At 50.5% G+C, this 27,292-nt stretch overlaps 1 protein-coding gene across 1 annotated transcript in view; it reads left to right on the plus strand.

Moving 5' to 3' along the window:
- The first annotated feature begins 4,200 nt into the window (after nt 1-4,200).
- OPRD1 (opioid receptor delta 1) overlaps nt 4,201-27,292 on the plus strand; it is a 33,410-nt gene continuing 10,318 nt past the window's right edge. Inside the window, exon 1 of the mRNA XM_044236347.1 lies at nt 4,201-4,409. Within this exon, the coding sequence (XP_044092282.1) occupies nt 4,201-4,409 (209 nt within the window). The remainder of the gene's footprint in view (nt 4,410-27,292) is intronic.

Below are 27,292 nucleotides of genomic sequence, written 5' to 3' on the forward strand. Positions count from 1 at the left end.
CTGTGTCTACTCTGCTTCAAGAGCAGGGTCAGATTCAAGAATCTCCTGAGCTCCCAGTGACTCATCACCCTGCAGTGGGGAAGTTCTGCTGAGCGGAGACAGGAGTGATGGGTTCTTGTGTTTGGGGTGGGTGGGTGGTGACTGTCTAGTTTTCGCTCTGAGAGGCAGCGAGGGTGGAGGTCAGGGGACTGGCTTTTGGAGTCACACAGACCTGGCTTGGCATCCCAGCTCGGGCTGGGGCAGCTAACCTAGTCTCTGGAAAATGGAATAAGGGTAGAAACTCATGCCTGAGGGCTGTTGAAAATTAAATAAGATACTCCTCAAGGCACTTGGCCCAGGGCCTGGCACATAGCAAGCTCTCTACAAATGGTAGCCAACAGGATTATTTATGAGTTGTCCATGGAAATGAGACCGCTTGTTAAAGATAGACTAGAATGCTCACATTTAAGTCAGATTTCTTTAAACTACTCACTTTGGGACGCCACTGGGGATAGCCCGTTAGATGGCTTTCAAGTTTCCATACGTTCTTTCAATGTCCTCAGTGGGGGCAATTCATGGGCACCTGGCATGCGTCTTGATCAGTTTGGGGGGCTCTGACAAAGCACCCTAGACACAGGGGCTTATGAGCAACAGGAATTTCTTTTTTTTTAAGATTTTATTTTATTTATTTGAGAGAGAGAGACAGTGAGAGAGAGCATGAGCGAGGAGAAGGTCAGAGGGAGAAGCAGACTCCCCATAGAGCTGGGAGCCTGATGTGGGACTCGATCCCGGGACTCCAGGATCACGCCCTGAGCTGGAGGCAGTCGTTTAACCAACTGCGCCACCCAGGCGTCCCAAGCAACAGGAATTTCTATCTCATAGTTCCAGAGGCTGGAAGTCAAAGATGACGGTGCCGGCATGGTTGGGTCCTGGTGAGAACCTTCTCTTGGGTTGCAGACTGCTGACTTGTGTTCTCCCAGGAGAAAGAAGAGACAGCAGGCAAACTCTTAAAAGGGGCAGACCATAGCAGCACGTGTGTTTTCCTAGGAAAACATTTGGCTCATGCACTTGATCATTTACATATCTTTACCAGCTTCTTGATTGTGAGCTACTTTAGGAGAGCCAGGTCTTACTCATCCCCATATGGTAACTCATACTCACGTAGCCTTTCTTGGTTGGCAGAGCACCTGCTGCTTCACCAAACCCTCACCCCAGTCCTGTACCTCTGCTTTATAGATGAAAAAACTAAGGCTCAGAGAGGTTAAGGGGACTCTTTTTTTTTTTGAAGATTGATTTGTTTGAGAGAGAGGGAGCATGAAAGGGAGCAGGGGAGGGGCAGAGGGAGAGAGAGAGGAGAGAGAGAGAGAGAGAGAGAATCCCAAGCAGACGTCTCACTGAGTGCAGAGCCTGACAAGGGGCTCAGTCTCAGGACCCTGAGATTATGACCTGAGCCAAACCCAGGAGTTGGATACTCAACCGACCATGCCACCCAAGCGCCCCAAAGGGACTCTTTTTTTGTCTTTTGCCTCCACCATAGCTGTGGCTTTGCACCATATCATTTCTGTTCTGGGGAGGAATTAAAAAAACGTGGGATGCAGTTTTTAAAAATTCCCTTCAGCCCAGTATGGCTGGAGCACACCATTAGGGTGGGAATGGGGATGGAGTTAGAAGAGGGAAGCTGGATGCCCTGATTGGGGCCAGACTTGGGAGGGCCCCGAGTGCAATGGCAAGGAGTTGGGTAAGCTTGCTTGGTGATAGCCAAAAGCCAAGGGGAGAGGAGTGGAGCTGGCAACTAGCATTTCAGTTCCAAGTAAGATGTGGTTGCAGAATTTATGCAAAGGGTGGTAGTTGCTTAAAAGGACTCCCAGTCCTTTGTTAAGCAATATCTGTCTTCTTCATCAAAATGGCAGCTTACCAAGTTGGACTTGAACTTCCTATTCAGTTACTCATCAAGCACTAGGAACTGTACTAAGGTGAGGGTACAGAGATGCACGAGACCTGTTGTAAAGGTGATTAAATATGTGGAAATTCTGTAAAGAAGAGGTGCATGATGCCATGATAACAAAATATCAAGAGCACCTACTCTAGTTGGGGGGGGGCAGTCAGTGAAGGTTTCGTGGAGGAAGTAATATTTAAACTGAAACTTAAAGGATGGATAGCATTTAGACTAGAGAATTGGCTGAGCCTTCCGAGTAGAAGAAATAGAGTGTGCAAAAGTCCTGAGGTAGGAAAAAATTTGGCTTGTTGGAAAGGTAGGGAGGAGGGAACAACTCTAAAAAAGTAGCCCTCTTTGTCCCAGTTTCTCCCCCTTGGCACCAGAGTACCAGGCCCTTTGGGACAGGGACTGTTTTGGCAGCCCTTGTGACCACCGAGCAAAATTGTCTATCTTGGGGCACCTGGATGGCTCAGTTGGTGGAGCATGCGACTCTTGATCTTGGGGTCATGAGTTCAAGCCCCATGTTGATGTAGAGTTTACTTAAAAAAAAGAATAAAGTAACCTTAAAAAAATGGCCAATCTGAAGAGTCCTTAGGTGGTTGAGTGGGAAAGCCTTGGGGTCAAAGTCTGCTATAGCTGTTGGAGGGGCTCAGACAGCACCTGGGAGAGGTATAGAGAATGAAGAAGAGGGTGAACTTGGAAATTCTGGCTTTATTCTTTTTGGGAAAGGGTAAGAGCCTTGCACATAGGTGGATGACTCAAGCTGGAGAGTGATCTGAGTGAAGGGAAGTACCCTTGCCCAAACAAAGAGCATCTCCCAAGAGTCTGGAGCTTGGGCACCCCAGTGTTGTCCCATTCCATTCCCCCTTGGGACTTTTATTCATTCAACCAGTATTTCCTGAGTACCCACTGTGATCCTAGACCTCTACTGGGTGTAGGGATGGATCAGGTCTAGTCTTCCCAAGGAGGAAACAAGCTCAGATAGAAATAATTATCATAGGGGATAAAATAGTATCTAGCCTAGACTTCTCATCTGTAAAATGGGGACACTAATAATAGAATCTACTCCAAAGTGTTGATGCATGAGTAGAGTGCTTATCACAGTGCCTGGAACAGAGTAATGGTTGGTAGAGAGAGTGCCTGGAAGACAGTAATGGTTAGTAGAGAGAATGTTCTGGGAAGGATAGGAACCCAAAAAGGAGGATGGCTCTGGGCCTGGGCTGGTCAGGTTAGGGCAGGGGTGTGGGAGGTGCCCCCCTTTTCCTGTGCTCCTATAGCAGCTGGAGTGATTCTTAGGTCTCCTTTTTGTTCTTCTGTCCACAGGGTCTTTGCACATGTGGTTCCGTTGTCTAGAATGCCCTTTACTTATTTCTTCACAAACTTAGTTCCTCTCCAGACTTCACATGCTGACCTCTGAGTTTTGTTGGCCCTGCCACAGGAATGCCTCGCCTTGCTTTCCTTCCTTTTGTCTTCTCTAGTGTGATCTCAGGATTGATTTGCCACTCGGCTATAAACCCCAGGAGGTAGGCTCCCTATCTCGGTTTGTGCGCTAATGAACGGATCCCCGATAGTACGCAACTCTTATATTAAACACCCCAAAATATCTGTTGAGCAAATGGATAGGGTGCAGGAAAATCATTTACAGAGTACCTACTGTGTGCCTGGCACCGAGCTGAGTTTTTTTACTTGGGTCATCTTAATCTCCACAACAGCCTTCTGAGTGTGGTGGTGCGATGATTCGCATTTTACAGTGGAGGAAAATGAGCTTGAGAGAGATTAATTGACTTGCTCAAGGTCACTCTCTGTTCGTTAGAGTAGGAGCGAGACGTGGGATTCACATACAGGTCCTTCAGACTCCAAAGCGGCAAGGGGTGAGGAGGTGACCCCCAGCGGGGGTCGGGGGTGCACCCGAGCCCGCGGAGCATACCTAGGGAGGAGTGGGAAGCTTCTCCGGCCCTGCTCCAAGCTGTTGGTGCAGCGTCCGCCCCCGGTCGCGGGCGCAGACTGGCGGCCGCCTCCGGGCCACGTGGTGCGCGGGGCGGGCGCGTCCAAGGATCCCGCAGCGGCTCGGGCTCAGAGCGCTCGGGGCGAGGAGAGCAGCCGGGCGCCGGGGGGGGGCCGGCGACCAGGCGCGCGGAGGGGACTCGGGGCCGACTGGGCGGCCGTGGCACTGCAGTCCGTGGCGTCGGGGCCGCGCGGCCCTAGCCCTCGCGCGTCGCTCGCGTCGGTTCTCTGCGCCCAGGGCGCACGGCGGGGAGGGACGCGGAACCCCCTGCCCGGCCGCCATGGAGCCGGCCCCCTCTGCCGACGCCGTGCTGCAGCCCCTGCTACCCGCCAACGCTTCGGACGCCTTCCCCAGCGCCAATGCGTCGGGGCCGCCGGCCACCCGGAGCGCCTCGTCCCTCGCCCTGGCCATCGCCATCACCGCGCTCTACTCGGCCGTGTGCGCTGTGGGGCTGCTGGGGAACGTGCTGGTCATGTTCGGCATCGTCCGGTGAGTCTGCTGCGGCCTGCTAACCCCCCCACTCCCCACCCCGGGTGAGAGTGGGGACCGCGGACCGCGGCCCCTGACCTCGGACCTGGGCTCCCCGCACCTCCACACTTCCTGCAGGGGGAGCCCGGGGCCCAGCGAGGAGACCACTTCCATTGAGAGAAGGACGCTGGAGAGATTGAGAGAGAGAGAGTGAGTGACTGTGTGTGTGTGTGTGTGTGTGTGTGTGAGACTAAATAACATTTAATCCTTCGTTCACATTCCCTTGCTTTTGCGGGAGGCTATGTGGGATAGTTTGGCGACAGTCTGTCACAGTGGGTGATTCTGTGTTGGGGACAGTACACAGGAATTGAGGGTTTGGACCTCTACAAGCCTCCTGGGAGGGGGCCTCAGGAGGGCCAGCTGTCCGTGCAGGTGTGGGGATGGGAGAGGGCTGGCGGGTCCGCACCACTCTGTGGACACATTCACAAAGTCCCATTTGATGACCGTTCTCTTAGGGTTCCTATGATGGTGTGTGCTTATCCCACGCCGTCAGTTGGTGATTCTCTCTGTATGAGACCGTGACTATGTGACCGTGTTGTTTTTTGTCAAGTCCCTGAAACCCGTGAGGGAGGAGAGCACCCGGAGTGGCTTTGGAACCTTCTGTTTGTGCACCTGTGTGCGCATTTGCCGAGGAGGAGCCCGTGGCTCCTACATACGGTGGGCAAGGGCTGTGGGCCAGCCAGTCCCTCCCCTGCTTCCATCCTCAGTGGCCATCTGGCCTGGAGCCCTGGGTGTGATTCAGCCAAGTCTCACCCCCTCACAGATGCCCCGTCTCACTCTCTCCTCTTCCCTGATAGGTTTTTCTTTCTGCTGGAGGCAGCACTGGTTTGTCTGGACGGGAGTGGGGTTTGTACTTTTCACCTCAGGAAGCGAAATTCTCTTCTGCAATATCGATGTAGAGTGCCGGGACTTTCTCAGACAATCTAAAACATCATCGGCTTGCCTGGAAGCAGCCTCCTGACCCAGTTCTGCCAGCTCAGACATGGGCAAAAAGGATCGAAAGGAAACTCCTAGCCTTATAACAACAAAGATGCTCTTGTGTTTACTGACACTTGGAAATGGGTCATCCATGCAGGTTGACTGAGGGCAGAGCCCTAAACCTCTCTCTGGGCTGTGGTGCCACCCAGCAGGGCGGAGGGCAGACGGTGGACTCTGAGGTTGGACTTAGATATGAACTGTGGTGTCAGCTCAGTCACTGATGCCCATCACAGTGGGACCCCAGGCCCCTATCCCACCATCCTCCTCATCTGTCTGTTTCCCTGTCTGAAGCGGTCTGTTTCCCAGTCTCCTCAGGTGGGAGTCTGAACTCCAGAGTCTGGGATCTCTGCAGGAGAGAGTGTTGTGCCCTGGAGACCTGGATGAGTGTGTGGGTATTGAGGGAGCATTGGCACCGTTGCTTCCCCAGGATGAGTGGAGGGCACAGGATTTCCTCTGTTTTCAGTGGCTCACCAGCTACGGTGGGAAGATTCCCCCAAGCACGGGCAGGATGGATCTTTGCAGTGCGTTTTGTCAGTGATTCTCCCTACTTTGTCTTTGGAGGTAGTACAGGCTTTAGAGGAGAGCCAACCTGAGTATGAATTCCAGTGACTTGGGTGCATAATTTTCTCTTTTGAGCCTCAGTTTGTTTATCTATAGAATGGGGTAACAATTGAACCTTCTTCAACAAGGTTTTTGTGAAGTGTCAGGGAACAAGCATATAAATTGCAGCTGGCCTGGTGCCTGGACCCAGTAAATGGAAGGTGTCTGTGTTATGACGAGAAGGAATTTTCCAGATTTCTAGTGCTTTTTAAGGAAGGGAGGGTGAAAGAGGCACTTGCTCTAAGGTGGGCCTGAGGATAGCTAAGAGTCCGAGTCCCAGGTTCTGCACATATACCCTCTCTGGGGAGCGCCAGGTGCTGAAGAATGGGGAGAGCTGTGTCAGTGTGTTCTCTCCTGTTCCCAGCTCTTCTCCCGGGACTCTGGCTGTTGGGCTGATGAGCAGAGCTCCTCCACTCCCAGTGAGCCTGGGGATAGCCCCCTCACTTCTGACAGTCCACTTGGGGAATGTTCTGGGCTCAGTTTGCTAGGGCTGCTTCCAGCCAACCTTCCCCAAATCCCATTGTCAAATGCATCTTGCAAGCAGCAGAGCTAGCCCCCATAGGTCCCCATGTTGCTAAGATGTTTCCCGAGCCAATCATGTACGTGATAACTGTCTCTCTAGGTCTGAATGATTTAATCCTCACCTATAAGCTGGTGGCATAAGCATTAGCATCCTCAATATGATCACCTCATTTTGCAGCTATGGAATCTGTGGTTCAGGGAGAGGCAGGATTATTTGTTTTCCAGAGGTCCCACAGCTAGCCCCAGACCTGGAGCTAAAACCCTGTTTTTAGGACTTCAAGTCTATAACTTTTTCAAGAGCTGCCTAGGGTAGGGGAGAGTCAAAGAATTGCATGGAAGGAGGGAGCAGAATTCTGTGCTTCCTTGTGTCTCAGGTCATCTGAGAACAATGGAGACAAAAGGATTGTGAAGCTTCACATTATTTGGCCTAAGTATTTTAGGCTGCTGTCCTGGGGGGAGGACTAATGATGGGGCTGGCACTTAACTCTTGTACCCTGACAGTGAGGCTAAGGGTAGGGCTGCTGCCTGATGCTCTGCTTCTGCTGGCAAAGTCCCAAGAACAGTGGAAGGAGGGCAGCCCAGGATGGAGGGAAGCCCCTGATTTGTCTGGTTTCCTGGCACCCCATGCAGAGCTTGGCACAGCCCCCTGCCAAGCTTGGTAAGTGAGTCACTTGACTGGTTGAACGAATGTATGGTTGAAAGAATGAATTCTGCTTGTCAGTCCTGAGCTTGGGCAGTTGGGGGGCAGGGGCAGGTTTCCAAGGGAAGATCCAGAGAAACTCTTGGGGTGGGAAAGCAGGGTAGTGTGTGTTGGCAGAGATCGGGCTCTGGAGCCAGACTTCTCTAAGTTCCGACCCTGAGTTCAAAACCACTTACTTGCTGTGTGTTTTGGTTAGTGACTTTACTTCTCTGAAACTCATTTCTTCCCTTGTAAAGTGGGAGGAGCAGCAATGTGTCCGAGGCTATGGTGAGGGCTGGAAGGGTTGCAACTAAGCTATTTACCTCCTCTGAGAAAAGGGATTGGCACTCTGTGAAGGAATGAAAAGAATGAACTCATTCAAGAAAATTCTGTGGATACACTGGGCTAGATGCTGAGGTGCAGTGGTGAGGAAAAAAATACACGGTCTCCGCCCTCATGGTGGGAGAAATGACAATCATCAGCTAGTCATCCAACAAACTTGTATTTGTGCTGAGGGAAATGGAGGAGTAGGTGGGCACTTGGGGAGCCCACAGTGTGTGTGTGTGTGGGGGGTCTCACTTGGTCAGGGAGCTCTGAGAAGACCTCTGAGGATCTGCAGGAGAGGAGTGGGTAGCTCAGTAAGTAGCTGAGGGAAGAACCTCTGAAGAGAAGCCTAACACAGATGAGGGGCTGAGAAAAAAGAAGCTCAGAATTCCCCATCATGAGGCACCCTTCATTCCTGCCTCCCCCACACTCCAGCCCTCTACCTACTTCATGGACCCACTTGGGAAGCATCCTTCTGGATGCATGAGAGGGGCCTCTGGGAATTGTGCTTTTAGCGAACAGCCTCTGGTCCCCAAGGCTTCTGTGAAGTATGAGCAGGATTTGGGGGACATATGGTCCCCAGGCAGAGCATCACCACTTAGTCCCACAGTGTGAGTTCAGCCAGTGGTGCGTTCACCACAGCGGTGACACTGTGGGTCCTCAGAGCAGATGCCTGACAAGCCCTCCTTCTGGGTGTCAGTTCCCTGAGCAGGGCCGCCATCTCAGAGTTCTCACTGGTGGCCCACTGGGTAGGGCAGAGTGTGGAGGGCGTAGCAGACCCCCATCTCTGACAGGTGACCCCGGATGTCTTCCTTCTGCATGGCCCAGGACTTCCTGGTTTGCCTGCCCCAGAATCCAGGCAGGAGAACGGAGTCGATGCTTTTCTGCATGGCCTCCTGTCTGTTCCGTAGCCTGCCCTATTTCCCTGCCCGCACCTCTCCCTGTCCTGGATTCAGCAGGCTCGTACCCTGCTGTGTCTCCGACCCCCCTTCCCTCCCCTACCTGCTCCCTGCATGTAATTGGCCTCAGCCTGCCTCTTCTTGACTGTTTCAGGCCCTGTGCTTCTCTGCCCCTCAGTCTCTCCCTTGGCCCCTCTCTCTTCTGACTTCTCCTCAGATTAGATGTGGGCTCTGCTACCTCCCAAGGTTTTTAGTAAGCTGGACTGCCACCCTGCACCTTGGTTTCTTCATTTATAAAGTGTGGATCAGAGTACCTGCCTCAGACAGACAGGACGACATTAGTCAAACAGCACGTTTACCCCTCCCATCGTGAGTGCTTCCCTCCCGGGAGGGGAGGCTGGGCTGGGCAGCCTGGCCTGGGCTGGGGTCATGACAGATGAATGAGGAGCTCTGGCTGTCCCCTCCCTCTACTACTGGGGTGCCAGGGGTTGCTGGGACAGGTGCTCAGGGGTTAACTTTGCAGGATTGGGAGCTCCGAGTCCCCACCGTTTTTCTTTGGAGGCCCAGACCAAGCCCCTTGGCTTCTTGTCTTCCTCCCCTCTCTTACCTGGGGTGGAGTCCACGGACCCAGGGTTCCCAGGCCTGGGGAGACAGAGAGATGCCAGTTCTTAACCTCAGCTCGACCACATCCCAGCGGCGGGCACTGGGGCGAACAGCTTGCCCTCCCTGAGCCTCATGTTTGCCTCTGTCACATCGGGGTGATCAGGGTAGATTTGGGGGAGGGTTAGAGGAACTCGTGTGTGTAAAGTCTGCATCGCAGCACCCAGCACCTAGTAGGCCCTCAGGTGTGCCAGGTGCCATGATGAACCAGTACCCTGCTTCTGTGCCGGGAGGCAGTGCGGCACCCCGGGGCCTCATTCTTTACATTTTCTGTCTTTGGCCCTTGCCTGCTTCCTGAATTATCTGCACATCTGCTTATCCAACATGCATTTGCTGATGCTGAGCCCTGCCAGGCCCGTCTGGCCTCAGCTCACTGAGCCCTGCCAGGCCTGTCCAGCCTCAGCAACCAGGGCCCAGACCTGCAGCTGGAGCTTAGGCACGGCCTCTGGCTTCTCACACCGCCCGGTATCTGGCGTCCTGGAGCCGCGGGGATCCAGGGCAGGCCCCCTGACCCAGCCAGAGGAGGTGTTGCCTGTGCTGCATCGTGAAGGGGCAGGAGCAGTTGACTGCTTGGAGAGGGGTGGAACATTCCTGGCGAAGTCAACAGCATGAGCAAAGAGAGGTTCCCAGGATCTCCCAGCGCTGCAGAGGGCAGGGAATTTCACCTTGGGGCGGAGCTGAGTGAATGCCAGCGGCCAGGGTGTCTGTCAAGTGGGAAGGCTGCAGGGACAAAAACCGGACCCCAAGCAGGTACCCCTTCAGCACGGTGTGGTTGTCAGGCGCACCAGCTGAGCGTTGAGCTTTGGTGTGCCCATTCTGGTGGCGAGGGGCCAGGGACAGAGGAGCGGCCCAGAGTCAGGCCAGCATGGTCATGGTCGTGTCAGGGGCCCGCGGCTGTACTGAGGCAGGAGTTGCTGGTCCAGGTCGTGGGAGCTGAGGCCGGGTGGGCTCTTGGGTCCCATGGTAAGGTGACTCTTCTGGGAAATGAGGGAGCTTTGAACCACAGACCGTGGGGAAGAGGACTTTGGAGGGATCTGTGTTCAAAAGGATGAATGGGGTGCGGGTGGGCCTGGGGTGGGACAGAAGGGGAGGGCCTCAATGAGGGGAAATCCGAGGCCTGGCTCAGGGTGATGGAAGAGAGCTGTGCCACTTTGTCGGGGTCACTGAAACCCTGGCCTCAGTTTCCCCTTTCTAAAATGGAGTGCTAGGGCACCTGGGGGCTCAGTCAGTTAAGTGTCCAACTTTTGATTTTGGCTCAGGTCACGATCTCAGGGTTGGGAGATGGAGACCCGCATTGGGCTCTTTGCTGGATGTGGAGACTGAATAGGATTCTCTCTCTCTCCCTCTGCCACTCTTCCCCTCCCTTTCTAAAAACAAATGACAGGGGCGCCTGGGTGGCTCAGTGGGTTAAAGCCTCTGCCTTCAGCTCAGGTCATGGTCCCAGGGTTCTGGGATCGAGCCCTGCATCGGGCTCTCTGTTCAGCGGGGAGCCTGCTTCCTCCTCTCTCTCTCTCTCTCTGCCTGCCTCTCTGCCTACTTGTGATCTATGTCTGTCAAATAAATAAATAAAAAAAATAAAATAAAATAAATAAAAACAAAATAATAACAAATGACAAACAAAAAACCAATGTCCTTTTAAAAATAAATAAATACATACAATGGAGTGCTGTTAGACCTTCCAGAAGGCAGGAGGCTGGGCCAGATGACCCCTCAACCCCCGCCCCCTGCCTGAGCAGGGAGACAAGCAGTAGCCCCAGCTGGCATCCCCCAGTACTTCCTGGCCTTGTCCCCCTCCCGCGCTTCCCAGTTCTCAGGTTTGTTTCCTGGGGAGTGTGTGTGACTCATAGAGACACTGAAGGACACCCAGAGTCCCCAAGGGCACCAAAAAGCCTCTCTTGAGCCACCGCCGTGGGCCAGAGGCTTCTCTATACCCACGACGGCCCTGCAGTGGGGGCTGTGGGCTCTCATGGATAGATGAGGACGGGAAGGCTCAGAGGGAGCACTGCCTGTTACGGTCAAAAAGGTGCCAACTCAGGTCTTTCCGACTCCAAACCCACTCCATGTCCCCTCCACCACTCGTCCACAAGGCTCATGGAGCGAGGACTAGTGACGTCCAGTTAGAAGAAGGGAGAAGCGGGCAGACTGCAGCCTACAAACCTCTGAGGCCTCTGCGTGGCTTACGGTGGGTGACAGCCTGGACCTCGGATCCAGACTGACCTGGGATCCGGGCTCAGCTGTGCTGTTTCCTGGCAGAGCGAGCCTTAGCCACAGATAACCTCTCTGAGCCTCAGTTTTCTCATCTGTGAAATGGGAGTAGCATTAGAACTTCACAGGGTGGTTTTGAGGCATGATGTGAATGAAGGACTTCAGCACAGAAGCAGGCATTTGGCAAGTTTTCAGTAAACATTTTCTTTTTTTTTTTCCCCTAAAGATTTTATTTATCTATCTGACAGAGAAAGAGAGTGAGCACAAGCAGGGGGTAGGGATAGCAGGAGAAGGAGACTCCCTACTGAGCAGGGAGCCCAATGTGAGACTTGATCCTCGGACCCCAGGATCATGACCTGAGCATGACGCCACCCAGGCGTCCCTCAATAAACATTTTCCATCATCCCCTCCCTCCTTTCCTCCCTCCCTCCCCCTTCCTCCTTCCTTCCTTCCTCTCTCTCTCTCTCTCTTTCTTTCCAGATTTTATTTATTTGTTTGACAGAGTGAGAGTACAAGCAGGGGGAGTGGAAGGCAGAGGGAAAAAGCAGGCCCCCCACTGAGCAAGGAGCCCGATGTGGAGCTCAATTCCAGAGTCCTGGGATCATGACCTGAGCTAAAGGCAGATACTTAGCTACTGAGCCACCCAGGCGTCCCCATCATGTCTGTTTCAAGGGCTTGCTTCTCATTCTTTTGATTAGCATTTATTTTTATTTTTTTATTTTTAATTTTTAAAGATTTTATTTACTGATTTGAGAGAACATGAGTTGGGGGCTAGGGGAGGGGTGGGAGGAGCAGAGGAAGAGGGACAAGCCGACTCCCTGCTGAGCAGGGAGCCTGACACCACATGGGGCTCAATTTCAGGGCACTGAGATCATGACCTGAGCTGAAGGCAGATGCTTAACTGACTGAGCCACCCAAGCGCCCCATCAATCAGTATTTATTGAGCCCCAGAGGAACTGGAATTATTGGGTAGATTGTATAGGGAAGTTTTATTAGCTCAATATTAGAAATTTTCTTTTGCTGTAAAGGTAACACAGTTATTTCAGAAAATATGGAGAGGTTTAACTAGAGACATACATTACCCATAATCTCACTACAAAGAGAAAAGCGTTGTCATTTGGGTGTATTTCCTTCCCATCTCCCTCTCTCTCTTTTTGCCCGTGTGTGTGTGTGTGTGTGTGTGTGTGTGTGTGTGTCTTAATGATACCAGGATCACTGTATTGGAATAGTGATCATGTTATATATTATACTTTGTAAGCTGCTTTTCACTTGACATTATATCATGAGTGTGTTGTCACGTTCTCAAACATCCTTTGAAAACATGATTTTTTGATGGCTGCATTGTATGAATGTGTTTTATTGGGGGGGACTTATGTTTTTTCCAGTATCATGCTGATCTAAACAATGCATCTTGAACATTCTCAAACACTTAGATTTGTGTACGCCTCTTATTATTTATACAAAGAAATTTCCAACAGTCAGAGCTCTCCAGGGGCGCCTGGGTGGTGCAGTTGGTAGAGCATCTGACTCTTGGTTTCAGCTCAGATCATGATCTCAGGGTTGTGAGATCAAGCCCCTGCATCAGGCTCTGTGCTCAGCAGGGAGTCTGCTTAAATTTCTCTCTTCTTCTCTCTGCCCCCACCTGACTTGTGTTCTCACATGTACTCTGTCTCTCTGTCTCTCTCTCTTGCTCGCTCAAATAAATAAATAAATATTACTTTATTTATCTATTTATAATATTTATTTATTTAAGATTTTATTTATCTGTCAGAGAGAGAGAGAGAGAGAGAGAACCCATAAACAGAGGGAGAAGCAGGCTTCCCGCCAATCAGGGAGCTCGATGAGGGGTCAATCCCAGGACCCTGGGATCATAATCCAAGTGGAAGGCAGATGCTTACCCGACTGAGCCACCCAGGTGCCCCTAAAATAAATAAATAAATCTTTAAAAGCTGTCCAAATGGGTGTGGGCTGCTGTGTAATGTAGGGAGCTTCCCATCTCTGAAGGCATGCAAGAGGACCCTGGAAAACCACTGGGTGGAGGCAGGGCACTGGAGATTTGGGTGGAGAAAAGATAAACGTAATTGTAGGCTCCCTTCCCCAGCACTGAGATTCAGAGATGCTGTCATCTCAGATTCCCCTTTTCCCCTTCCTGGCAGATGATGCCTGTCTGGAGGCTATGCAAAGGGCAAAGCATGATTTCATTAACCTCAGAGTCCTGGGACCTCTAAATCCAATTGGCTACCCAGAACATCATAACATGCACAGGAAGAGGGATAATCGTGGGCATGAGCAGAAAGCCTGGCTTAAATTAGCAATTTACCATCATGCAGGCTGCAGCGGCCCTATTACCAGCTGGGGGATATGGGGTGGGATGGGGTGTCTGGGTTGGGTTCTATTGATTTATAGCTCCCAGTGCAGCTGCAGAAATCAACAGCATTGTCTCTGGCCAGGGTGGGTGTATACGGGAAGAATCTTGTCTTCTGGAGCTTTCTGAGTCTTGATACATTGAAAGAACTCAAACTTCAAAGTTCTGTGAGGTCAAAAAGCCCCATCCAGTGAATACAACACAGGGAGAGGTGGAAATGACCTCATTCTTCGCCCCTGCCAAGGTGACCTTTTCACCAAGGTGTAGAGCTTTGAATCATGGATGATGATTCTCTTGACTAAACGCTTATTTTGTGCCAGGCAGTCTGCTTAGAGAGATAGAAGTATTACCCCATTTCATCCTCACAGACCCGTATGAGGTGAGTTTCTTATCCCCATTTATAGGTGAGGACACTTGAGGCACAGAGAAGTTCTGTTACATGCTCCAAGTCCCGTCTGATCTCAGAGCTTACACTCTCAGCCATTGCCCTATCTTTTGCCACCTATATGTCAAATTCAGCCCCTGTGATTGAAAAGTGAGGGAACTGAGGCTTGGAGCAGTTCAGTGTCTCTTGAGTTAGTGGATGAGGCAGGCCTGGAACTTGCCTTTCCTAACCCCTTGTCCCTTTTTTGCATCTCTTTCCATGCTTGGGATTACCTGGGCTAAGGGAGAGCCAAAGGGTAGCTAGAAATAGTCATATCCAGGAGCATGGGGAGTGGGTTCCTGTACAGGGCAGCCCAGTGGGGGGGCGGCGGTACTGACGTCTCCCAGGCCCAGAGAATTCCCAGATTCCTGGGGCAGAGCCAGTATCTGGCGAGGCAGCCTCATCCTTCAGATGCAAAGAGATCAGGGTTCAAACGCAGTTCTGCTTCTTGCTGGCCTCCACCCTTGGGCTCACCTTGCCGAGCCTGTTTTCTCATCTGTACGAGAGGATGATAGAAAACAACCTACCTCGCAGGGTTGTGGCAAACATGTATTCAGCAGCTCCTCCTAATATAGGGCGTTGTTCTGGGGGCTGGGTGTGTAACAGTGATCAAGATACCGTGCCTGCCCTCGTGAAGCCGGCATTCTAGCAGGGGAAAGATAGACAGTAAATGAGTAGATGTTAGGCCAAGGCTATAGGAGACCATGAGAGAGAGCGGTGGGGCTGCGGTTGTATGTGGTGAGGTCGGGGAGGAGGAGACAACCAAGGAGAGGCCTGCCACTGAGAGGAAGTGTTTTAGGCAGAGAGAACGGTGAAGGCGAAGGCGAAGGGAGAAGATGTATGGCCCTAGCTCAGGGCCTGGCCCGGAACAGGAAGTTGTTGGTGATAATGGCGCCTTCTGGCTGGTTTCCCAGCACTCAGGAACTTGGGACAGGATGAAGCCAAGGGAGAGAAACGGCTTCTCCAGCCAGCCCAGATGCCCCTGCAGGACAGATGGAGATAATCTGTTTCCTTTGGTTACAAAAACTCATGCTCCTGAAGTGCTAGGAAGTGCCCCCCATCTGGTGATTTTCCCTTCCTCCCTGGGAGAGGTGGGGCAGGGACACCAAGCAGCCCAGCCTGTGACCAGAGAAGACTGTCCTGCTGGAGGGGCAGGTAGCCTGAAGACACTCCTGTCACCTGTGCAGGCACTGTCATCCCAGCGAAGCGTGGCATATTGACTCCACAGGACTTTACACCAAAAATAGCCCTGCCAACCTTTCTCGAGTGCTGACAAGGTGGCCAGCTCTGTGCTGAGAGGTTCTCTCCTTTAATTCTCCCGACGCTCTGAAGCTGGTAGCACGTTTCTCTCCATTTGACAGATGAGGACACTGAGGCTCAGAGAAGTGAATTCACTTGCCCAGGGCCAGAGTTGGTAAATGGCAGTCAGCCCATGAACCGAGCCTCCCCTGACTTCCAGAGCCTGTGCAAGGAGATTGTGAAGCAGTGCTCAAGAGGGTGGGATTCATGACACCCTCTGATTCCAACTGTGAAAAATGACTTTTTTTGAGCACCCGGGATGAGGAGAGGCCATGGAGCAGGATAGACTGAGTTGTAACATTATTAAAATAATAAATTGTTAATAAATAAAGGTGAAACTTTTGTGTGTCAGGCAGAGGGATATGTGATAAGTAAGGTCCCGCATGGCCAAAGGCCCAGAGGGGAGATACCTGGGTGTTTTGGCACACCTGACTTTGGATCCTGGTTCTGTGCACTCTGTACTCCTAGACAAGCTCATCTGCCCTGTGGGTCATTTGCCTTCTATGAACAAAATGGAAGTATATAGGTACGCACTTCCCACAGTGGGTGTGAGTCGGAGGGGAGAATAGACGTGATGTGCTCTGCACAGGGCTGGCTTTGTCTGTTGTCCTCAAGGAGTGTCCCTTGGGGCCTGGGGACAGGTGAGGCAAACTATATCATCCCCGTATTCCTCATACTGTGGTCACTAAGAATGACAAACTTGCGTGTGGTATTTTTACACGGAATTGTGGGATTTTCACTTGACGATGGTAGGGACCACAAGAATCCATCAAATCCAACAAGGGCAAAAATGAGCGTGTGCTTTGGTAATATCATAAGGCTGCACACAGAGGACCTTGCTTGGAAACTCTCAATCTCTACAACACTTTCCTAGGGGCTGGTGTCTTCGCCCCTTCTCTGGTGAGAACAGTATGTGGCTCTCTGGCATTCATGTTAGCCTAGATCATGGCCTTTCAAGTCTGTATCAGACACGGTCCTACCAGAAAAAAAGAACCATGAGGATATATTTCAGGGAACTGGCTTACGTTGTGGGGGCTGGCAAGGCTGGCCAGCTGGAAGCTCTCGGGCAACAGCGGATTCTGTAGTCAATAGTCAGAATTTCTTCTCCCCCTGGGAAGCCTCAGTTTTGCCCTTTAAGGTTGAGCTTCATTACCAAGGATAACTTCCTTAAAGCCAACTGATGGCAGATATTAACCACATCCACAAAATACCTTCACAGCAACACTGAGATTGCTGTTTGAGTAAATAACTGGGTACTGGAACCCAGCCAGCTTGATACATAAAACTAATCATCACAGAATCAGACAGACTTGGGCATGAGTCCTGGTACTAGAGCCTACAGGCTGTGTGACCTTGGGCAAGTTTCTCTGCCTCGCTGAGCCTCAGGTGCCAAACGCAGTGATAGCACTTACCACGGTCATTTATTGTGAGGAGGAAATGCAACAGTGTAAATCAGGTGCCTTTGCCTGTGCCTCGCATAGAACAAGGGGAGCCACACACAAGTACAGGGTCATGTTCCTGAATCAGTGTTTTCTAGTTGTAATGTAATTGCTCATTCCAGTGTTCGATTTCCCTTTTCCACTGGTTGCTCCTGGAGGGTGGGATCTGTGTCCTGTTCATCTTCTATCCTATTTCCTAGCTCCGTGCCTGACCCGAAGGAGACGTCACTATTTCATAAATATCTAGTTGACACTTTGTTAATGAGGTTCTCTCTATGGAGTACTTGGGATCTATAATAAAAATCCCTCAACAGCAAGACAAGAGGGAAGATGTGCCGGAACCTTGGGCCTCTCTTCTTTCTAGAATAACCCTTTGCTTCTCAGCTTTGCAAACCCCTCCTCCGGGAAGCCTTCTCTGATGCCCCCAGGCCCCCACCGTGTTGCCACAGTGTCCAATGTGTCCCCGATGCGCACATACTTTTTCAAGCACACGATTGCTCATCTCTCCCTCTCTCTCCCGAGGAGCAGGTGTGTGTGTGTGTGTGTGGGCGGGGAATAGACTTTGCTCACAGCTGGAGCCCCAGCCTAGGGTCTGACACTCAGGCAGAAGGTCAGTAGGTGTTTGTAGGAGGGACATGTCCTATTTCCGGAGACCCGTGGGCTGACATGCTACACTTGAGGAACTCTGCTATCTTGGGGCCCCATTCCCTGGCCCAGCCACCCTTAAGCCAGAAGCAGAGCCAAGGCGATGGAGAAGAGCTTCTCTTCCCTGGCTTCCACGTGCATGTTGTGGTCCTTGAGCTGAACAGCCCAGGCTTCTGCCCTGTTTACTGCTGAGCGTGACGTGGCCATCCCGGGCCCCCACTCATGTTCAACTCAGGGCCCTTTATTTCCATGTTCCAGCCTTTAATCTTCTCCATGACATGCCTTGTTATAATTAACCACTTTCCTTCCCCAGGCTGTGCCAAAACTGAGATAGCTAATTAATTTCTGGCGACTTGCCACTCCTGTTAAATGGTGGGCAGGGACAAACCTTGCAGCCCTTGCTGCCCGGCGGGCTTGTTTCCCCAGTGGGAAGAGCAGCCACCCTCTGTATACAAATAGAGGGTTCCCCCAACTGGACCCCGGCTGGTTGGTTGGCAGATGCTTTGTTTAAGCTCTTTATTCTCCACTGTGGGCACAGCATCTGTGACTGGTGCTGTCGCTGTGCCTTGGCTTCCTCCTTTGTAAAACAAAGGGATTGAACTCGATACATAGGGAGAAGAAGATGCGTTAGAGGTTAGGTTGTAGGTTCTGGAGTCCGAGGGACCCAAGGCCCAGCCCCACCACTCCTAGCCCTGGGAATTTTGGTGAGTTACTTCCGCTCTCCGAGCCTCAACATTCCTCACCTGTAGAATGGGGCTAAAGCTCATGCCCTGTGCAGATTCAGCGGGCTCCAGACACACTCGTAGCACTCACAGAGCAGCACAGCTAGTACAGTTGGCACTTAGTAAGTGCTCCGTAAACAGTCTCACCTGCCGCCTTTCCTTTCAGTGCTCACATTCTATATTCCTGATGGGGAAAAAAGTTTTTTAGTTGGGAGAACTGGGGAGTGGTGTGATTTGAACAGACCTGGATTGCTTCTGTGTTTGAGGCCATGGCTAGCAAGATGTTTCACCTCTCTGTATTCATGTCTGCGGGCTGCTGTCACAAATGACCATAAACCGGGTGGCTTGCAATGACAGAAATGTATGCTTCACAGTTCAGGAGGCCCAAAGTTCATGAAATCAACCATGGCAGGCTCCCTGCAAAGGCTCTTGGGAAGACTCCTTCCTCGCCTCACTTCTGGTGGGTGCTGGCAGTCCCTGGCATCCCTCAGACTTGCAAATGCGTCTCTGCACTTGTCGCTGCTGTTTTCCCATGGCCATGTTCCCTCCTTGTGTCTCTGTGTTTCTTCTTATAGGGACACCAGTCATCGTGGAGTTAGGGCCTACCCTGATCTAGTATGACCTCATCTTAATGATGTCTGCAGAGACCGTTTTCAGATATGGTCACATCAGAAGTTCCAGGTCGACGTGAATTTTGTGAATTTTGGGGACACCTATTCAACCCAGGACACTTCCCAAGTCTCCGTACACTCCCTCTTCTGTATAAGGATGATAATAATAGTAGCAATTTCATAGGGTCGTTGGAGTAATTAAATGAGCTAATCTACATGAATGTTATGGTAGAATTCAGTAGAAGACGTCAGGCCCATGTAAGCACCGAGTTGCCATAGCTGCCATGATAGAGATGGCGAAGGTGATGACGGTGATGGGGACGGTCCCATCGTGGACCTGCCCCAAACTGGTTAATCACTGGACGCAGAGACCTAGGATGTAGGCATCTACTAAGAGCCGCCCTCATCAGGAATTCTAAAGCCTTGAACAGGAGCTCCCCTTTTCCCTTTGGCCCCAGCTGCCTTGAGCCCTCATCTGAGAGTTAGCTTCTAGAAGGACAGCTTGGTAGAGAAGAAAGAACGTGCCCTCTCAGGAATCAGGGAACTGACACCCTGAGTCACCTCATGCAACTATCCTTCCCTTTCCGGGCCTCAGTTTCCCAATCTGTAAAGTGGGAGAGCAGGTTGGACCTCAGACCAGGTCCTCAAGTTCCAAGTTACAGACCAGGGATCAAGTTCCAAACAGGGTTCTGAGTCCCACCCCAGTCGTGGCAGGTTACCAAAGGCCAGCACAGGAGTCAGGAGGGAGCTCGGGACTCCCAGGACAGCTCAAGGCATGTCATACCCCTTTTTCCTCCTCCGGACAAGAGAAACTACTATGATATGAGCAGTGTGTTAGGGAAATCATAGGCAGGAACAAATGAGGTTCTTGCCACACCTTCATGTGGTACGATCATTATACCCGGTTCACAGAGGAGTAGACTGAGGCTTGGAAAAGTTAGAACTTGCTCAAGTTTGTGCAGTTAATTAGAGGCAGGGCTGGGGATTTAGTCAAGGTGTATCTGGTGTCAGAGGCTTTGCCCCTGGGCTGCACTGTTCCTATACTTGTTTCCTAGGGCTGCCCTCACACACTAGCATGAGCTTAAAATAACAGAGATGTATCTTGTCACAGTTCTAGAGACCAGGAGTCCACAGAGTGTCTGCAGGGTCACGCTCCCTCTGCAGGCAAATGGGAAGAGGTCTTCCTTGCCTCCTCCAGCTTCTGGCGGCTCCTCGCCTGTCGGGCTGTGTGGCTGCACCCCTCCAGTCTGTACCTCTGTCGTCGCCTGGCCACCTCCTTGTCTCCCCTTCTGCCTGTTTGTCTTTTGCAAGGACACCAGTCCCCGGCGTTAGAGCCTACCCAGACAATCCAGGATGGTCTCATCCCAAGATCCTTAACTTAAACACGTCTTCAAAGACCCTTTATCCAAGTAAAGTCAGTACATTCACAGGCACTAGAGGTTGGGATGTAAACTTGTCCTTGGGGCCACCATCCAGCTGACCATGGTTATTGAAGGCTTGGTGGTGATGGCATCTGCCAAATCCCTAGTCCACGGTGTGGACATGCAGGGGATGGGGAATTTCTGGAGCGGTTTAGAAGGAGAAGGAAAGGAACACAGTTGTGAGCTGAGGAGGCCAGCTCGGGACATGTGTGGCATGGTGGTGCAGTTTAAGCTGTTACTTGCATTGGCAGTGAGCGGTAAGCTCGGAAACACTGAAGACCGCATCTGGATATGGGCACGAACCTGAACACCTGTCCACGGACACTGGCCCTGCTGCCTGGGGTATCAGTCCATGTGAACAGATTCGAGGTTCTAGATCCCAAAGAAGATGGATTTGGCCTCACTTACTTGCCTGGAGAGATGGGAGAAGGCCAGGCCTGAGCACAGTCTGTGTACCCATCACATGGTTGACCTGCGTCATCTTTGGCCCTCTGTTAACCCAAGAGGGTGATATCCTCTGTCCTCAGATGATCACACTCAGGACTGTGCCAGAGCAACCCAAGATGAGGGCACCGAGGAATGGCCATGTGGCCCTCAGCAGGCAGCTAACCAAGCAGCCGTAATGGCCAATGTGGCCCGAGCACTTCCTTGTGTTCACTCTGGCCTCACCACAGCTGCATGAGGTGTGGAATTTAACACCTGCCATTTTCAAACACGTGGAAGGAAAAAGGGTTAGACATTGTGATTCTGTGAGCAGAACCAGTGAGAATCGTACCAGGTGAGAAAGAGGCAGTCCTTGGCTCAAAAAGAGAGAAAACTTGCTTCCTCTGTGTGTGGTCCTAACAACACGGTAGATTGTGCCTGTAGGGGGTGAGTCCCCCATCTCTGGAAATACTCTAGCAGAAACTGCATAGCTATTTGTCTAGAAGGCCTTAGAGGGAATGCCTTCACTGTGAAGTTGCTCTCTAGCTCTGAGCTTCCAGGAACTTTCCCCAGGAGATGCACAGGTATCTGTGTGCACAAGGGTGTTTATCACAGGGTTTTTTGTAATAGCGAAGACGTGGAAACAACCTACATGTCTTTCAATGGGGGATTTATTAAGTAATTTCATGTAGGATCTTCAGTGTCCGTAGGTGAGGCCAGATCCGGCCCACAATCTGTTGTGTGGTCCTTGAGCTATAAATAGTTTTTGTACTTTGAAAGGGTTGTAAAGGAGAAAGAGATCCTCTGTGGCCTGAAAACCTAACATATTTACCCTCTGGCCTTTTACAGAAAATGTCTGTTGACCTCTGGATTAGAATCACAGGCAGGCACCAAAAATTATATTAACTTGTATCTATGGACATAGAGAGATGGTCACAGCATATTTTTGAGAGAGAGAAACAGGTTATAGAACAGTACTAAAGCAAGGTCCCGTTTATGTAAACTGGTATGAGTGTGTGCATCTTATCTGTAACAGTGGTCTGGAATTTGAACAGTGATTTTAATTTTTCTTTATTAAATGATTCTATGTTGTTTGAACTTTTTTTTTTAAAGGAAATTATTCATTTATTTGACAGACAGGATCACAAGTAGGCAGAGAGTGGGGGAAGCAGGCTCCCCGCTGAGCAGAGAGTCCGATGCGGGGCTCGATCCCAGGACCCTGAGATCATGACCTGAGGCGAAGGCAGAAGCTTAACCCACTGAGTCACCCAGGTGCCCCTGTTTGAACATTTTATAGTGAGCAGCTATTATTTTTGAGATCTTTAAAAGGGTTTGGAACCAAGTGAATTCGAAATACGCCAGCAATCCATGCTGTTTGGAACCAAACGAGTTTTGATTGAGCCCGAAACCATTTTGTTCGCTTTGTCCCCGAGGTGCCGCAAGGTCAGTCAGGCTGAGGGTTAGTGCTCTTACCTTGTTGCTGTTCTTGGTTTTGTCTTCAGGTCTCTTGCCCCTGCTTTGATCCTCATGGGCTGTGGTGTCTGGGAAAACATACCCTTAGCTTCATTAGAAACAGATGAGCTACTTTGGATAAATGATTTGACATTTCCTTTGGCCACGGCAGAACTGAGTCACTTCCATCTCAGGCCAAGCGGGGTCAGGCTCAGGGGTCCTTTGGGGGACCCGTGTTTTTCTGGGTTGAGGGAAGGGGGAGGGGGGAGAAGAATTGTCCCAGTCCAAGGTCTTCAGTCTGGGGCTGGTTACTTTCCAGGATCAGACCCCTGGACTCCTCTGTCCCACTGGATGTCCTCCAGTAAACCGTGTCTCCTCTGACCTGGCCCCATGCTGATCCTGGGATACAATACGGAGGGGACATGGTTCCTGCCCGAAGGATGTCCCAATCCAGTGTGGAAGGTGCTTGTGACATTTAGTCATTTACCAAGGGTGTTGAGCACATTATTATTTGTGCGAGGGACTGCTGTAGGTTCTAGGTGCCTAGTGGGGAGCAAGACACACACCATGCCTTCAGGGAGCTTAAATCTTAACTGTCAAAGAGAGTATGTGAGGGGTGCACAGAGCATTTTGGGTCCACAGGGGAGAAGCTGAAATGGAAGTCAAGAGGAAGGCTCTGGGGGAAAGCACTCAGTTTGAATCTCCACTAAGCCTCTTTCTGACTCCACAACCTTTACTGCTCCCTGTTACTGGGGAATCCTAAATTCTCTCTACTCTGTGTGGGTCCTGGGAGGAGGAAATGAAGGAAAATGTTTTCCCTGTACCGGCATGGCATGTCTCAGGCGTAAGGAGCATGTGAACTTGTGCCTGGGAAAGACCTGGCTCGGAGTTGTTGTCCATGAACACCGTTTGCCACCCCGTTGTGACCAGAGGTGTATGTTTTGTTCTGAATTGACCTCTTTCTCTCATGCCTCGCCACGGTGCCTGTGACATTTTTCTGATGTTTGTAGGCCTGTTCTCCCCAGCCCCACCTGGACTGTGAGCAGATTGTCTGTAAACCCCCAAACCATAGCAGGGTGGAGGAACGTTTGAGAAACAAGAAGCCCAGGGAGCCTACCTGCATCCAGATGTGCTGGTCCAGATGTTCGCTCCACTTGGCCTTGGCCTCCAGACCAGGCCCTGCCCCAGGGCCACAGTTTGCTGACCTAGTGCAGGCAGCAGGGGGCCGTGGACTCTGGGAACCCGATCTGAGTTGGCATCCCATCACTGGCACTCCCCAGCCGTGGGTCTCCAGGTGCACCAGCTATCCCCAGCTCCGCTGTGCAGTGGGGACAGCGAGGACCCGGTAGCAATCAGGCTTGCCATGGGGATGAAACACATTCGTGCGTTCATGGTTTCCGGCACAGTGCCTGGCCAATGGAGGAAATGCTCCTCAGAGAACACAAACACAAACAACCCACCCTAAGCCATCAGACCAGTCCCAGGCAGGCCTTGTGCCAGGGAGGGAATGGTTTAGCCTTCCCAGCACCAGCCACTCACTGCTGCTCTAACCGAGTGCTCTGGCTTTGCTGGGAGGAGAAAATTCTACTATGGTCTTAACTTGTCAGCCGAGAATCACAGCTCTCCGGAAGGCCCTGGAGTCCTCCTGGGATGTGACGTGCTTCAGACACAGAGCACACCCCCTCTCGGTCAGGGTGAAGTGGGGATGCTCCCCCCTGCCAGTGGGGCTTGTCTGACAGACGAGGGGATGGGCCTGAAGCTGTGACATGAGCACGGCCCGCCACTCCGTGCTGCTTCTGCAGGAAGCCTCCCCAAGGGCTGAGACATGTGGCTGGGAGCAGGTTCCCTTGCAGCTGCTGAATTCAAGATGACCTAATGGAGGGTTCTGACTTAGAAAAAAAAGCAAAGGATTTCCCAAGGCCTCTCAGAGTCAGTAGAAGTTCACCAGGCTTGCTGTCCTCACCCCCAGGAATGGATCCAGTGGGAACCCTAGGAGAGAAAAGCAGAACGATATCAGGGGATAAAAGCCCAAAAGGGCCGCCTGTTCTTGTCTACATGCCAGCCAGTAAGCTAGACACTTTCCCACATGTTATTCCTAAAAAGCCAATTACATTGAAATTGCCAATGAGGAAGCAGGTTCAGAGAGGTAAAGTCATTTATGCAAGATCACACAGTCCAGTATGTTGTGGAGCCAAGATCTAGAGGGCCTTAAAGGATTCCCACACCACACTCTTCAACTTAGGGAACACACACAGTGATGGCACATTAGTCACGTCTTTTTTGTTTTTTTAATTGTAAAATACACACCACAGAATTTACCGTTTTCACCATTTTTAAGCACATGAAGTACATTTACACTGCTGTGCAGCTGTCACCACCATCCCTCTCTAGAACTTACTTCATCTTCCCCAGCTGAAACTCTGTCCCCATTAAATAACAATTCCCCATTCTCTCTTCCCCCAGCTCCTGATAACCCCCCATTCCACTTTCTGCCTCTGTGAATCGGACTGCTCTATGTACCTCATTATAAGTGGGGTCACACAGGTTTCTGGTCTTTCGTCACTGGCTTACTTCACGTGGTCCGGTGTCTTTGAGGTTCACACCTATTGTAGCAGGTGTCAGAATTTACTTTCTTTTCAAGGCCAAGTTAATGTTCTGTTGTATGCCTAGGCCACGTCTTGTTTATCCATTCATTTGTCAGTAGACACTTGAGTGGCTCCCACCTTTTGGCTCTTATGAAAAGTGCTGGTTTGAATGTCTGCAGACACCTCTTGGAGACCCTGACCTTCGTGCTTCTGGGTATGTACCCATCAGTGGGGTTGCTGGACCTTATGACATTCTGTTTTCAGGTTTTTGAGGAATTGCTATGCTGTTTTCCACAGTGACTGCATCGTTTCATATTCTCACCAACAGTGTACCAATTTCTCCACATCCTTCTCAACACTTGTTATTTTCTGTGGTTTTTTTTTTTTAAGATTTATTTATTTCTTAGAACATATGCACTACCATAAGAGCATTCGCGTGGGTCAGAGGGAAAAGGAGAAAGAGAATCCCAAGCAGACTCCCCTGAATGTGGAGCCTGAATGTGGAGCCTGAATGTGGAGCCTGATGCAGGACTTGATTCCTCCACCCTGAGATCATGCACCTGAGCCAAAGTCAAGAGTCAGATGCTTCACTGACTGAGCCATCAGGTGCCCTTGGTTTGTTGTTGGTGGTTTTTTTTTTTTATAGTAGTCATCCTAATAGGAGTCAGGTGGTATCTCACTGGGGCTTTGATTTTCCTGATGACTAAGATGTTGGGCTTCTTTTCATGTGCTTATTGGCCATTTTTATATTTTCAAAGAGATGTCTATTTAAGTCCTTTGCCCATTTTTAAATCCAGTTGTTTGCTTTCTTTAGTACTGAGTTGTAGAAGTTCTTTTTTTTTTTCTTTTTGAAGATTTTATATATTTATTTGACAGAGAGAGACACATGAGAGAGGGAACACAAGCAGGGGGAGCAGGAGAGGAAGAAGCAGGCTTCCTGCGGGGCTGGGAGTGTGATGTGGGGCTCAGTCCCAGGACCCTGGGATCCTGACCTGAGCCAAAGGCAGATGCTTACTGACTGAGCCACCCAGGCACCCTTAGAAGTTCTTTATATATGCTGCATATTAATCCCTTATTGGATATGTGATTTGCAAACATATTCTCTCATTCTGTGTGATCTTTTTACTCTGTTGACGGTGTCCTTTGATGCACCAAATTGTTTAATTTTTTTAAAAAAGATTTATTGGGATGCCTGGGTGGCTCAGTGAGTTAAGCATCTGCCTCTGGCTCAGGTCATGATCCCAGGGTCCTGGGATTGAGCCCCATATTGGGCTCTTTGCTCAGCGAGGAGTCTGCTTCTCCCTTTCCCTCTGCTACTCCCCCTGCATGTGTGCTCTCTCTCTTTCTGTCAAATAAATAAATAAATAAAAATTTAAAAAGATTTGTTTATTTAGTTTACGGTCAGGAGCAGAGGGAGAGAGGGAAGCAGTCTCCCTACTGAGCGTGGAGCCCAACACAGGGCTCAATCCCAGGACCTCCAGATCAAGCTTAAATCAAGAGTCAGCCACTCAATCAACCCAACTCAGCTGCCCAGGCAGCTGACCAAATTGTTTAATTTTGACATAGTCCAGTTTATCTGTTTTTCTTTTGTTTACCTGTGCTTTTGGTGTCATATCCAAGAAATCATTGCCAAATCCAATGTCATGTAGCTTTTCCTCCAATGTTTTCTTCTATGAGCTTTATAGTCTTACCTCTTACATTTAGGTCTTTCATCTATTTTGAGTTAATTTTTTATATGGTGTAAGGCAAGGGTCTAAGGTCATATCTACACCTTTTTGAAATAGAAAAAAAAATTAGAGACCAGCAGTAGGGTTTTGAGGGGTGGGGCAGTAAATGATTTATCTTTCCAGAAAGTTCAGTCTCTCACTCAACCTCATTCTTCCCTTCCTCTAGCTTCTACACAGTAGTCATAGTGATCTTTTATGAAACATACATAAATCAAACCACATCAGTCCCTTGCTTAAAATCTCCAGTGGCCTCCTGCTGCACTCAGAATAAAATCCAGACTTCTTGCTGTGCATGATTTGACCCTTGCTGACTTCTCCCTGCCGCATCTTCTGTTGCTGCTTCTCAGACTTACTGCCACTTAGTCACACTTAATGTCTGACCATCCCTGCAGCTCATTAAGCGCTTTCCTGTCACAGGGTCTTTGCACATGCTGTTCTTTCTGCCTGAAATATCCTACCTCCTTAACTTCACATGGCTGACTCTTCCTCATTCTTTCCAACTTGGTAGAAATGTCACCTTGTCTTAGCTCAAACCACCATAACAAAATACCATACACTGAGTGGCTTAAACAACAGAAATTCATTTTCTCACAGTTCTGAAGGCTAAATATAGAAGATCAAGGTGCCAGCATGGTCAATTTCTGATGAGAGCTCTCTTTCTGGCTTCTAGATTGCCACTTTCTTGCTCTGTCCTCACTTGGCAAGAAAAGAGAGAGGGAGAGGGAGAGAGGAGCAAGTTTCTAGATATCTCTTCTTATAATTCAGTTCATAGCACACATCTCAGAAAAGCCATTGTTGACCTTCTGGTATAAGCCAGATTCCTTCCACAAACTTCCCTCCCACTCTTGCTGGGTAGTGTCCATT

The sequence above is a fragment of the Neovison vison genome, chromosome 2, assembly GCF_020171115.1.
Source record: "Neovison vison isolate M4711 chromosome 2, ASM_NN_V1, whole genome shotgun sequence".
In the NCBI taxonomy this organism is placed as follows: domain Eukaryota; kingdom Metazoa; phylum Chordata; class Mammalia; order Carnivora; family Mustelidae; genus Neogale; species Neogale vison.